The 13,087-nt window shown below is 41.1% G+C and overlaps 2 protein-coding genes across 3 annotated transcripts; one reads left to right on the top strand and one right to left on the bottom strand.

Moving 5' to 3' along the window:
• Positions 1–709: 709 nt before the first annotated feature.
• Positions 710–4,623, top strand: mfap5 (microfibril associated protein 5). The gene is made up of 7 exons (XM_040029991.1): positions 710–848; positions 1,785–1,859; positions 1,971–2,003; positions 2,098–2,124; positions 2,205–2,292; positions 3,106–3,179; positions 4,080–4,623. Exons 2-7 carry the CDS (start codon positions 1,817–1,819, stop codon positions 4,190–4,192), a joined length of 378 nt encoding a protein of 125 aa, XP_039885925.1. The 5' UTR covers positions 710–848; positions 1,785–1,816; the 3' UTR covers positions 4,193–4,623.
• Positions 4,061–12,770, bottom strand: LOC120732410 (adaptin ear-binding coat-associated protein 1-like). 2 transcript variants are annotated; one of them, XM_040029986.1, is made up of 7 exons: positions 12,600–12,770; positions 11,575–11,675; positions 9,498–9,602; positions 8,946–9,027; positions 8,724–8,832; positions 8,377–8,524; positions 4,061–6,294 (listed from the first exon to the last, which is right to left on the bottom strand). In XM_040029986.1, exons 1-7 carry the CDS (start codon positions 12,698–12,700, stop codon positions 6,182–6,184), a joined length of 759 nt encoding a protein of 252 aa, XP_039885920.1. In that variant the 5' UTR covers positions 12,701–12,770; the 3' UTR covers positions 4,061–6,181. The 2 variants fall into 2 exon arrangements, with proteins under 2 accessions (XP_039885920.1, XP_039885921.1); XM_040029987.1 differs by lacking the exon at positions 12,600–12,770 and adding an exon at positions 12,446–12,579.
• Positions 12,771–13,087: the final 317 nt, after the last annotated feature.

Consider the following 13,087-nt stretch of genomic DNA (forward strand, 5'->3'; position numbering starts at 1 on the left):
TCACCATTGATCAATGGCCACGAGAGCATCCTTACCTGAATGATTGAGCATGCGTCAAGACGATTGTCTGTTAATGGGAGGCACCACTTTCTTATGTGCATTGCTCCATCTGCTGGCTGTACCAAGTATTGCAAAAGACAGATTTGGAGCTCACTCTTGACTGTTAATTTGTGAAATAACTACAAACATATGCCAGGAAATAAATGGCTCATGTTTACAGCCTTCTCATTTGTCACAGGAATACAAGAGGAAATATTAAATTAAAGCTTTTTCTATCTCTTTTATCTTTGTGTGTGCTTTTTCAAGCAAATACAAAGAAAATGAGTTATTGAGCGTGTCTGTAACTCCTGTGCTCAATCTACCTTTATTCAGAGAAGGATAATTGCTGATGTATGCTGATGAAACAGTGAAACACAGGGAAGTAAAAATATATAAAGATGCACTACTGTGCAAAGGTTCAGGTAGCTTTAGTTCTTATCCATCACATGGAGGCCCCCTGAACTTACTCTGCATCCTAACAGTCATAAAGACCCACCTTTAGATTTGAGAATAATACAGTCCAGCAGACTGTTTACCTTTACAAATTAAAGTGAGTATAGCATGTTATCACAGCAATATAATTGGATACTAACCATCAGATATGACGACAAAGGCAGAAGATTTTATCAAATCGAGACATGAAAATAGCGAAAAGCATGAAAGGTGCCAGGGGAAGGAGGACAGGGGGAAGAGGAGGGGGAGGAGGAAGCAGAGGAGGAGAAGGAGGGTGCAGGAGAGGGAAGGAGGGGAAAAGAAGAGAAGACAAAAGATTCATAAAACTAAAGCAGTTGTGGACGACAGCAAAAGTTGTGAGTACAAGTTATGTTTCTTTTTCCACCTGATTTTTACACATTCTGTAGGAATTACACAGAAGAACATCTGCAGACTCAGGATAACTCACAGCCAAAGACATTAACTGGGTGATACATCCTTCTGATTAGATGTAAACACAAGTTAGGAGGAGAATGCCTGACTAGTTAACTAACTTAGTCAAAAAGGCTTTGTAGACGAGTGAAGGGTTGATTGCATGCGAAGTTCAGCAGACATAAAGAGTGAAAAAACTCTCACAAACGAGCCAACAGAGACAAACAAGCAGCTAAAGCAGAAAAATGCAGTGTTTTCAACTGAGTGATTGCAAATGTGTGACTCTGGGATGTATCGCTGCTGAAAGGACAAGATGTGGAAAAAAAAACCCCACCATCGAGTTCAGATTGGCTGGCGATGATTGTACAGTTGGAAAGCGGCGATATGTTCTCTGAAAATAAAGCTGGGAAAGAATGTGAGAGCGTAACAGAGGAGGGGTGGAGGGGTCCTCAAATAGGCCACACAAAAAAAAACACATTCTTTTGCGAGAACTCACATCTTGGACTCCAAAGTTACTGTGACACATCAGGAGAGGAATGGTGCAGGGCGGGAGATGAGAGAGGGGAGTGGGGGGGGAGGAGGAAGGAAATCAGGCATCACTTATCTGTTTACAAGGAGTCCAATAAATACTAGAATAAATAAATGTAGGAAAAATGACATCAGAGGCTCTTGTGCGACACTGTGCTACACATCTGTGTTTTCAGCTGATGCAAAACTCTAAGGAAAACATTACCCTGAGCTGAAATGTTGTTAGCATTTATGTAACGGGATTAAAGGAAACATAAACTGTTAAGGAATTAGAAAAAAAATCATAGCGAGGATATTGAGCAGTTCCACTCTGTGAAATCATCCCGACTCTTTTCCTCTTCGGTTTCCTGCAGCTCGTAAAGTTCACCCCTTACAAGCTGAAGGAATGGGCAGCCTCCCAGTGGTCCTGCTCCTCTGCAGTTTCCAGGGTAACGTTACCAAACAGGACACACAAATCAACTTGTTTAATTATGGTTGAGTCGCTGTGTGTTTGCTTTTATGCTGCAAACCTCTCCCCTCATGCGGTTTCTGTTCCACAGCACTCACGGTTATAGCCCAAACTCAGCCAACTGGTAAAGCCCTTTTACTTTTGATAATGATGACAGACGTCTGCTACTCTGTGAGTTTTTCTCATTTATTCTTTTTCTTTTCTTTCCTCACTTCTAGAAGCACCTGGGAACGCCATACCAACCGGTGAGTATCTCCACTTTTAGGACTTTTGTGATTTACACAATATCAACATGACATGTGTCTCCGCTGTTATCTCTCTGCAGAATGTAGGGAGGAGACGTATCCTTGCACCAGGATGTACTCAGTTCACAAGCCCATCAAGAGATGTATTGGTAGTCTTTGTCTCTACAGGTGATCTGCAAATCCTCTACAACAACACACTTTTAATTAGTCTTTTTTCCAGAAAAATGACTTACTTATTTTAAAAAAGTGAGCAGTAAAGGTCTTACTTTTTCTTCAGTGTTTTAACGACAGGTGGTGAAAGAAAACAAGGAAATGGGCTTGAGCAACAGTTCTCCAGGCTTTTCTTTGGACATTTTGGCTGTTTTTTCACACATTTTCAGTCCAGTCCTTGCACCTGATCATTTTTAGAGGACTTTTATTTTTTGGTTGTTAAGCCACTTAACGCCAACCCATGAGTCATTCAATCATAAAAAGGCACCTGACTCAAGGGATGAAACACTATTGTGTCTAAACATAACAGACAGCTCAGCAAAGCAGCTTTAAATTGCATCTTTAGTCACTTTGTTACCAGCAGCCTGTCACGAAAACACATAATTTGTTGCCATTTCTGTAATTTAATCTATGCCAAAGATAACATCGTTTGACGGGCATAAAATAGTATTTTTGCACCGACAGGGTGATTCCCAAAGAGGTATTCCCTGAAGATGACAGCTTCATCTTTGCATCCGTACAAGTAGTAAAGAGCTTTGAATGTCCTTCAAGAAGCCTGGAAAACTACTACTGAAGACTACTTAAATGATATGTTAACAGACACAGCTAGAAGTATAAAGTACTACAAATAGCGTCCTTAATTGTTAGTACAATATTTGTGTAACAGTATTGAGCTCACAAGACTTTCATTACTGAACAGAGTTACCCTGTCAGCCTGTATCAGTATATCCATCCTCATAATGTTCATGTTTTACCCCGGTGCTCTCGCAGCCTCCCTCGTGTTTATGTGATCAACAAAGAGATCTGCGTGAGGACAGTGTGCCGTGAGGATGAGTATCTGAAAGGTGAATTAGTCTTAATGTATACACAGGTGACAAATTAAAGGAAAAGACAACACTGGAGCAGCTTCATTGCTCCTTGGCAGTGATTCTCTAAAACAAATAACCAAAAAAATATAATTTGTTCCCTCAGTTGATGATGCCAAAGAGTGCAGTTTAACAAGTTGGTACATTCATCAGCTTGATTTTGAGGGTAAAAACCAAATAAATCGCCAATAATAATAATAATGATATATTTGCTGATGCTGTAACGCTCACTTTTATTTTATTAAAATTAAACTTGGATCTTTTGTTTAATAGATGAAGAATGATAAAAATGACAGCAGGTATGAACCACACCACAGCAGGTCAGAGCCACAGGATCCCTCGGATGATCTGATATCCTCGTGTTGGTGTTGTTCCCAGACCATCATGAAAATGTTGTTCCAGGTTCAACATTGCAAGTGACCAATCACATTGTTGTGACGTTATTCCTTTGCGCGCCAAGCCATTCGTGCATTTATGAAATTCCAATGTTGCAAGGACAATATCAATTCTGCTTACTGTTTATTAAAGGGTTACGGTTAGGGTTAGGGTCAGGGTCTGTTGATCGGCGGACAGAGGCGGTTTCACGCAGCTTAAGTACAGTTTTTGTTTTACGCCGGTTTTTCCCGAAGTCGCAAAAGTATGACGTCACAACATTCTGATTGGTCACTTGCAATGTTGATCCTGGAACAATATTTAGTATGATGATCTGGGAACAACACCAACACGAGGATATCAGATCAACCAGGATCCCTCCACTGCAGGGCTCAGGTTTCTCCTTTCATTTGTCACCTGTCCGTATAAAGTCACAGTGATCTTACAGTCCATGAAAATACGCATACAAATAAATAACCCTTTTTTTCCCCTTTCTTTACATTACAGCTGAATTATGCAGAGAGTTGTCTGGGTGGCCCAGACGTATCCAGAGGTCATCCAATAGCAAACGTTGTCGCAATCGTCGTGGCAACCCCCAAACCTGGGCAAACAAAGCCTGATCTTGCCTAGAATGGGCCCGTGACCACCGGGTGACGATGGTGCGACCCATGGGCGTCGTCATCGAAATTAGCCAATAAAAACACCATAAATCCGCTGCGCCACACCTGAGGGTCTCTTTCCTTTTCTTTCACGCGAGCACACACACACACACACACACGTGTGCTGAGTCATATCTACATATGTTTATGTATTCGTCCTTTTACTGTGTGAGTATTTCATTTCGTCCGTGTGTATTGGACACAGGTCATGTCTTCCATGGTTTACGATCCATTTGAGGTACTGCAGTAATGGGCCTATAGGAGCACTGAGTCACTTAATCGTATAAGAAACAAAGTAAAACAAAGACCCACTCTGTTGTGGATTGTAAGGTACACACTGACCGTTCAGTATTATGTGCACTATTGTAACCAATAAAATATAATGGAAGTTGTTCACGAGATTATTTATTTTTTTACTACTCAATTTAAAGAAGAAGAAAAAAAACAACAACCACAAAAGAAAGTTATGGCCATTAAGTGTTTTCTTTATAGTTTTCTTTGCATATTCATTTGCACACACACTTACGGTTTGAATAACAGGTAACATCTGGGAGAAATAATTTAGACAATAAACAAACACTGACAAGCATCCTTGGGGCTTTACACTCACACACACTCTGTTCTCTGATCAACATCCATTATCACACCACTTTCCACTGCACATCTGTTACAACACATGTGCGTGTGATATCCTTTTTTACATAATCCATCTCTGGGTACACAACAATATCACAACAAAACACTGCATCAAACACGGACTATCTTATTTCCACGTTGCATTTGTCTGCATCACAATACCGCTGATAGCTTAACACCTTGATATGGAACTGGAGTTCACATTTAACTCATCTGTACAGCACAACACGCTGTGCTTGAGCACGACCCGATCGCCCTTCTCATAAACACTTACGGAGACAGAAACACAGAGCGATTCACTGACGAGGAGAGAGGCCGTGACCTAAATGACTCACCAGTCACAACTTTAACAGCTGTGCTGAGTGAAGATGACATAACACGGACTAAATCATCTCTGCTTCCCCCCTGAGGCAAAGATAAAAGCACTTGATGCCTCTCCTTCTTTTGCTTACACCCTCTCCCATCCAGCATTCCTGCTTCCAAGTGTCCTGATTTATGGTTAAAACAATGCGCGCTGCTCCCGCAGCCCGTCCCCGGTGGAATATGTGTTTGACAGCTGCAGAACCGCAAGAGCCGAGCAGAGAGTGCTAAAGAGCACGGCCGCTCTGTAAATCAGCTGCGACTTAAGAGGAGTCTTTCAAGTAAAATCCTTATGCGGTAAACGTTGCAATAATCTGAAGCTAGCATGAGCCAATCATGGCGTTCACTGCGGATTTCATGAATTACTAACTACACAGACAGATGCGACCGTCAGTCAGTGCATATAATCAGTCCCGCTGCTGGAGACTTGGAGAAACAGGACGTAGACCAACAACAATAATTACAAACCACTTACAATATATGTATATACACATTTAAAATAAATATTCTCTGTACATTTAAGTCATTCATGAACATTTCATTAGATTTCAGTAGATCATTAGATGTTGATGACAAGATTATGCCTCCCTTGATATTCCTATTGTGTATCATTAGCAAATAAAACACTGTAAGAACGGGAAAATTGGCGGAATAAACTGTTACAGGGCGAATCTAGACAAATACAGAGAGTCCAAGCAGATGGAGTGAATGATGGGGATGCAGAGCCTGCTGAATATGTCAAGTTGGCCCGCAGCTGTAGCTGTAAGCGTAATTAAGACGGTGCTGTGAGGTCAGAACAAAGTAGGAGGAATTCAAGAGAAATAAAACTACGACAGGGGCTTACCCTGCTTGGCAGGGAGAGATACGGGACCCCGTAATCGGGAAAAGAAAGTTGCAAAAAGTGCTGCATAAATTTACAGAGAAAAGGGAGAAAAAAACAGGGGGACTCTCTCCTCACTTCGGGGATGCAGAATCAAAGTCTCCCCACAGGTCAGAGCTGCCTGTCGAGGTGGGGTTGGGTGGAGCCACAGAGTTGGAGTTACTGGAGTCCAGGTCTAGCAAACACCCTGGCAGTTTGAAATCAAAGAAAAAGAGAGATGCACATCTGAAACTTTAATACACGTTATATGTTATAATCTGCAAACAAAGTGTCTTTTTGAGGGATTAAAAAAGTTATCTGAATGTCAATACAAGGATTTCTCAAATAATACATCAGCTCTAAGCAATCGATAAAAATATCATTTCACCAGATAACAAAAATATATTGTCTTACAACTTTTACTTACAGTGGTATTCGCACTATTTTCCAGTTTACCCTGGTGGTATCAGTGATGCACACGGTTTCAGTTTTATGCACTGAGCTTTCTAGATGTCGACCTCTGAAACTTCTGCCGCCACCCAAACACAATGGTGGTAAAGTACTGAAAATTTCCACTTGAAACTCAAAACTAGTGAGTCTTTTCCCACATTTACTCTGGACAAACCACACACACCGCGCCACTAACAGGACAATGATTTCAGATAGACAAGCTTTTGTAATGTTTTTCAGTGCTTTAAACACACATTCACCTCTGCTCTATACAGATGGCGGAGGAAATCTTACACAGGCATCTACAAATCTTAATACACGAAACCGAAACCGCGCGCATGATTAGATACCACTAGAAGAGTGTAGAAAACCATGACACAGTTTAGCTCTGTAAACATCTATGCTACAGAAGCTACAGGAAACACTATTTTCTAAATGAAAGATATTTTAAAATATATGTGTCATAGTTTTGGATAATAGACCTGCGCAACACTGTACTCACTACATCAACTATGAAGACTGACTTGTGCTTCAATGGAAACAGACAAGCTCAAGGAACTCATCTTCAACACCAAAAAAATAAGCCCTTCCTCTGATTCATTTCTGGAAGCATTTTTTTTTTTTCAGTTTGACTTCTGCTTTAAGCAGGTCAGATCCCCCATTGTAAATGAAAAAGCAGCGCCCAAACTCGAAGCATTAATGGAGTAATAAGGTTCACCTTCATTTGCAGTATAAATCAAAAAAACTGCTTCTGACATTAATTAAAAACTGGGCTCAACCAGCAAAGTGCACAGATTCACGACCTTCACATTAACCCCTGAAATACACCTGCCGCTTGTCTGTGAGACTGTGTCTCGAGTGCGGTTTTCTGTTGCCTTTAGCACGGCTTCAAATCACAACAGGAGAGTTTCAGAAAACTGTGCATGCGGTCTATTATTTTGAAAAGTGGCCAGATTTCTATACCTGACTTCCTGCCCTCCTTATTGGCTCTGTGCATCTTGACAGTCGTTCTATAAAAAAACTGACCCGATGCTATTTTAAGTATCGCAGACCATAGCTGCTGCGCTGCACCTGGTGGAATTGCAAGCATCATTTTGAGCGTAGTAGTGACACAGCATTAAGTCAAATGTAAGCGCTGAAGAAGCCTATGCGGTGTTTAAAAAAAATTCACAACTTGAAACTCTTTAGGACTGTGCACAGATTTGTCAAGTTAGAAAACTGAAACTGAACAGCATTTCATTTCAACCGGGATGTTCTACTTTAAGTAGAACTTTTAACCAGCTCCTTAAAGCCCTACTTTTCTACAGAGTAACCGCATCAGTAATTTCCATCCACATATGCTCCTCCTGTCATATGGAGTATAGCCAGCGAGTGCTCCAGCCATGCTCAGGTGACTCATTTGTTTTACTTTTGGGCTGCACATCACCAGCTGCTAGCATCTCCACCTTTGCAGCCTTCTTGAACTCAACGATCTATTTTTGCCTCGAGTGGTGAAATAAGTTTGTTGCTTCCATTGTGCTGTGTTTGGAGTTTAGTGAAGTAGCTCCCTCTTTTACTAAATCATCATCAGAAGCTGACATGTGACTCTCGCAGTCAGACATGCCTGGGCTTGTTTTCTTATTGTGCATGCTAGGGAATGTAAACACATGGCGCCGCTCTATCGCTGATATCACGATACGACGCTTTTAGATCACGTAAAAATTTATTCCGGTATCATACTGGACGATATGATATACCGCAGCCCTAGTTCTGAATCCTCCTTTATATCTTTTCTTAACCTCATAACATTGTAAATTGAGGTGAAGATTAAACATGGGGTTGTTGTTGGACTGTTACATACCAGAGTCACTTCCTCCTGCTGATGGTTGTGTGTTATGATTTGTTGATCTGGAAGAAGGGGGTGGAGCCAGTTTGCCCCCAGGGGGAGGCGGAAGGAGCCCAAAGCCGCCTGAACTCTGTGGACGAGACCTGTCCTTCTTTTTCGATTGCTAGATAAGATATAGATGGAAGGAAACAAAATCTGTGCATGAATGAGGGTATATCCAGTATGATTGATGCTTGTTTAAACCTAGCAGTAAATATATGCGATGCAATGCATTCGAGCTTGACAGAGACATATTTGTACAGCTTTGAAAAAGGCCTAAACACCACACTAGTACTATGAAACTCTATGAAAATAAATAATACCCCAATGTTCAGAGTAATGGTCTGTCCTTCTTTGAAGCCCAGGTCCAGCTTTGGAGTGGAGTCTGGAGCCTGAGCCTGCTTGCTAAATTCAGTTTCCTGTTTCACCCACCTGAAGAAAGCAAAGGAGGAAAGCAGTGATACAAAAATGTATCTTAGGAAACACTAAACACTGACAACTCAATTAGTCATGATTAGAGCTGTGTTCACAGAGCAGCTTCATACTTAAAGTGGTCCTGAAGTGCGACATTGAAGTCGAAGGCATCGCTTCGGTCTCCAAACCCAATGCCTATGAATGCAGTGCGGCCTTTGAGAAAAAAACATAAAGACAACAATCAAGTTACAGCAGTAATAACAAACAAAATAAACCCACAGGTTTCTCAGAATGACCTGCACACCGTAGCACAAACTGGGTGAAAATGTGCTGTACAGAAACAGAACTTCTGTAATGATCACTGTCCCTGCATTACTTTAAAAATGAAGACCTTTAAAATAAAAATCAGGACTGAACGAAATTTAAATTATGCAATAAAGTTTTGTCTTTGCGAAACAAATTATGGATACAGCTACTCAACAGTTCAGTAATCTCTAAAACAGACAGTATGTGATTCTATAAAAAAATTATTTTAAAGGCTTTAAAAAAAATACCCTACATTCTTTAATTTAAATTTATTAGACTTTTAAAAAACCCACATCAATCCAGATAATGTCGTTGTATCCTGTTCAAACACATTTTTTTTCAATATTTTATGGCTTAGCAATAATTGTTTTACCCACCGTTGTCGTCCATGATGCGCAGCACAAAGTAACGGCTTGAGTCGCTAACTGTTTCCACTGCAACTCCAGGATACTCGTCCACTGGTGCTTGGGCAAAAAGCTCCCCTGAAAAGATATGTGTTCATTATCAGCTTGGCAAAACAGTCTGAAGGTTTGATGGAAAATGCCACGAGGTAAAGGGCAGATGTGAAGGAGAATAATTAAATAAGTGTGGAGCTGGTGAGAATCTGACTGCACTCACAAAAGTCTCTTAAACAATGTGACGATGACATCATTGATGTCGACTGTGTTGAAACTACAGGGCCCTGAAGATGGACTACAAAAAGCTTATTTTAGATACTCACCTATAGCTTTGTATGTTGCAATATGTTTCAGGTGGTTTTAAATAAACAGGAATATATAGCCTATAAAGTCAGTAAAAATCCCAGTCATACTCAGATTAGTTGGTCATCATGTCCTCACTTACTTTAATAAAGGTTTATGTGATTCAGGTCAGATGAATTCATGATAATCTTAAAGGCAGCAATACAACAATGGATATACAGTCCTATGCATACATCCTGAGTATCCCCTCATCATTTCTTTATATTATCAAAATCTGATTGTACTTCTTTGTTTTCATAATTCAATCGATTTGGACAAGTTCACTAACATCATTGGCTGAAATGCAGCCCCAAACCATGGCAGAGTCTTCTACATGTTTTGGAGATGGCTGTTGTACCTCCTCCGTACATACTGATGACTTGAACTGCAAATTTCAGGTCTTTGCTGTAGTTTTCCCTCTTAAGGACAAGGCTTTCTGTTCATCTGCTTTAGACAGTGTCTTACACCTCCCACTTTTTCTTTTTTCCTCTACTCTCATCCAGTTTACTCATTTTTTAAGGATACACTACACACCATGCTGACATAGGCCAAATTTTTGGGAATCACCTTGCTGGTACAAAAATACTATTTTGTGCTCTCCAACGGTGTTATTTTTGGCATTTACCGTAGATTTAACTAAAGACATGGGAACAAATTATGTGTTTTTGTGACAAAGTGCCTAAAGGTACAAATTAAACTTGGTTCTTTCCTAAGTGTTATGTGTAGACACAACACTGGTTTGTCACTTGAGTCAGGTGTCTTTTTTTATGCTTGAATGAGTCACAGGTCAATGTTAAGCAGCTTAACAAACAAACAGAAAAAAAACATTTCTCTGAAAATGGTCAGGTACTGGACCGAAAATGAACCAAAAAGCAGTCAATGTCCATAAAAAACAAAAAAACAACAACAACAACTTTTGCATGGTACTATAACTTATTCAAGCTCAATTACTGTAAACCTTAAACTCACTTTGGTCATTTTAATACAGCTATGAATCTCTTTCACATTGTGTCTTCTCCCCATCACCCCCAGTTGGTCGCAGCAGATGGCTGCTCCAACCTGGGCCTGGTTTCTTCCAGCTAAAAGGGAGTTTTTCCTTTCCACTGTCACCAAATCTTTGCTCAAAAGGAGTTAGTTGATTGGTGGGATTTACACTGCATTATTGTAGGTACTTTACCTTATAATATAAAGCTTGAGGTGTTTGTTCTTGTGTTTTAGAGCTAGATAAATAAAATTGAATTGAATAATCTTGATTTTCTAAATGATTTACAGCAGTTCTGTGTCCACATTTAATGGCTGCTATTCCAGGTTCAAAACATATCATCAGGTTATGTTAATTCAAATTTACACGATCTGCATCACCTATTTGTTATTCTGATTGTTCTGTAGGACATTACTTGTATCCTATGCTGAAGGAGGTAGTAAATAAACCACCTTTCTTTAGGATTTAAAGAATCAGACCAGAACTTATTATTGTTGCCATGTTACGTGAATGGAAAACAAAAGGTGTATTTTACAGAAAACAAGGACATTAAGTTTCTAAAAAATGCACTGATGCAGCCTCCAGACTGCTCACTCGGCTGCAGGCTGGGTCACCTTGGAATCGATGAGTAACAGAGGGGCAGGGTGACAAACAGGAGACTATACAGTGAAGTGATTTACAGCAGCGACCGCCCGGTAAACAATGGCGCTGCCCTGTCTGCTCGTCTCTCACCAGAGACTTTGTCTTCCAATTTCACGTAGGCTACTTTGCCCCGGGCCGTCACACGCATGCGTCCCGTCCAGTCAGGAGCATCCAGCTTCCAATCAGCAGCCCTAAGACACGCACACACACACAGAGGTAGATGTTGTGATGTAGGTGAATTGTTGACAGTTTACTCAGACTGATGTTGACAGAGGAGGTGAATAAGCAAGACACAGGAAAGTTACTGTTATGATTTGTCATACTCAGACACACTCATTTTCTACGTGTGCAAAACGTGACTAAGACATTTCACTGAGACATGGGGATGAAATATTACATCATCACCCTTACTCACAATACATATGGTCAGCGGTTAACCAATCCTGTGTCTCATGGGACCTGAGGCACATGCTACTGTTTGGTTGGTGTAATGTCCAGTCAGAAGCAGCTGCAGCAGGTCATGCTGAAGGACCAGCCAATGAAAAATGGGGTAAACAAACCAATATCGACCTCTTTATAACATATGCATTATCTGCACAGTAAAGACATAACAATGGATTGAGGTGACCACATTGGCTATGAGCCAGGACATCCCATGTTTAACCCCTTGACATGGAGCAACATCAAACAATGCTCAAGCGTCCTTGAGGAGGACTCTAGCCTCTCTGCAGCCTCAGGGATGCTCTTCTGTTTGTACTTAAACGACAAACTAGCGAAATTAGGACGTGTAGCACGCTGTTCTCAGCTGATAGCTGATTTTAAGTGCCAGATCTCTCCTGATGTGTCACAGGATGAAAACACGAACACAGACAAACCGAGAGGGATGTAGCCGATCCGATACAGTCGTTGTTAAGTGGGCTAACAGGGCCCAGTACAACCCTATGACCTTGTAAATACACACCCAAAAACAACCTGCTCATAAACTACCGCCGCCGCTACGTGAGGCTTCGTGACTAGCGGATGAGCTGGGTAGGTTGGTAGGCAGGTCGCTGAGGCAACGGCTTCTAAAGGCAGCAGCACGCGAGCGCTGGGTCAGAAACCCCCCCATCCCTCACCTGATAGCCCGGTTAGATGTTCTCGGTGGGATTCGGTAAACGTTGACTTCAGGTTTGACACAGAGGATCGACTCATATTCGAACTGACCATCAGTCGCCATCTTGACTTTTACTCAGTCGGAGTACGCCGGTGGCGGTGATGGTGACGGTGTGGTGTGTCCGCGCCGCGTTAACGGCTATTTGACCGTAATAGACGGTGTATTTGCGCATAAGCGGGTCCCTCTGCGCCATTGCTACCGACACGTTGCTACATTAAAGGGGTGTTACGCACACATTTTCTACGCTAGATCAAAAGGAACAAATCAAATGATTAATAGCTCTTGGTTGTATTATGGGATTGTTTTCGGTTTAACTTTAAAATTTTGATATTAAGCCTTTGCTGCTCTGATTACGATCTTTGTTTTTCGACTTTATTGCCAGAGTACAGTTTAAATGTGAAAAACTGGAATAGTTTTTAACCATAATCCACAGTTGTGGGTTATGGTAGC

The sequence above is a fragment of the Simochromis diagramma genome, unplaced genomic scaffold (genome assembly GCF_900408965.1).
Source record: "Simochromis diagramma unplaced genomic scaffold, fSimDia1.1 OVJJ01000361.1, whole genome shotgun sequence".
Taxonomy (NCBI): domain Eukaryota; kingdom Metazoa; phylum Chordata; class Actinopteri; order Cichliformes; family Cichlidae; genus Simochromis; species Simochromis diagramma.

Excerpts from the sequence above, each read along its gene's own strand:
- mfap5 (XM_040029991.1), top strand. The coding sequence starts at position 1,817 with ATGGGCAGCCTCCCAGTGGTCCTGCTCCTCTGCAGTTTCCAGG. Across the intron at positions 1,860-1,970 it reads GCTCCTCTGCAGTTTCCAGG|CACTCACGGTTATAGCCCAA; the intron begins GTAACGTTACCA and ends TCTGTTCCACAG. Across the intron at positions 3,180-4,079 it reads TGAGGATGAGTATCTGAAAG|CTGAATTATGCAGAGAGTTG; the intron begins GTGAATTAGTCT and ends TTTACATTACAG.
- LOC120732410 (XM_040029986.1), bottom strand. The coding sequence starts at position 12,700 with ATGGCGACTGATGGTCAGTTCGAATATGAGTCGATCCTCTGTGTCAAA. Across the intron at positions 11,676-12,599 it reads ACATCTAACCGGGCTATCAG|GGCTGCTGATTGGAAGCTGG; the intron begins GTGAGGGATGGG and ends TGCGTGTCTTAG. Across the intron at positions 9,603-11,574 it reads ATTGGAAGACAAAGTCTCTG|GGGAGCTTTTTGCCCAAGCA; the intron begins GTGAGAGACGAG and ends ATATCTTTTCAG.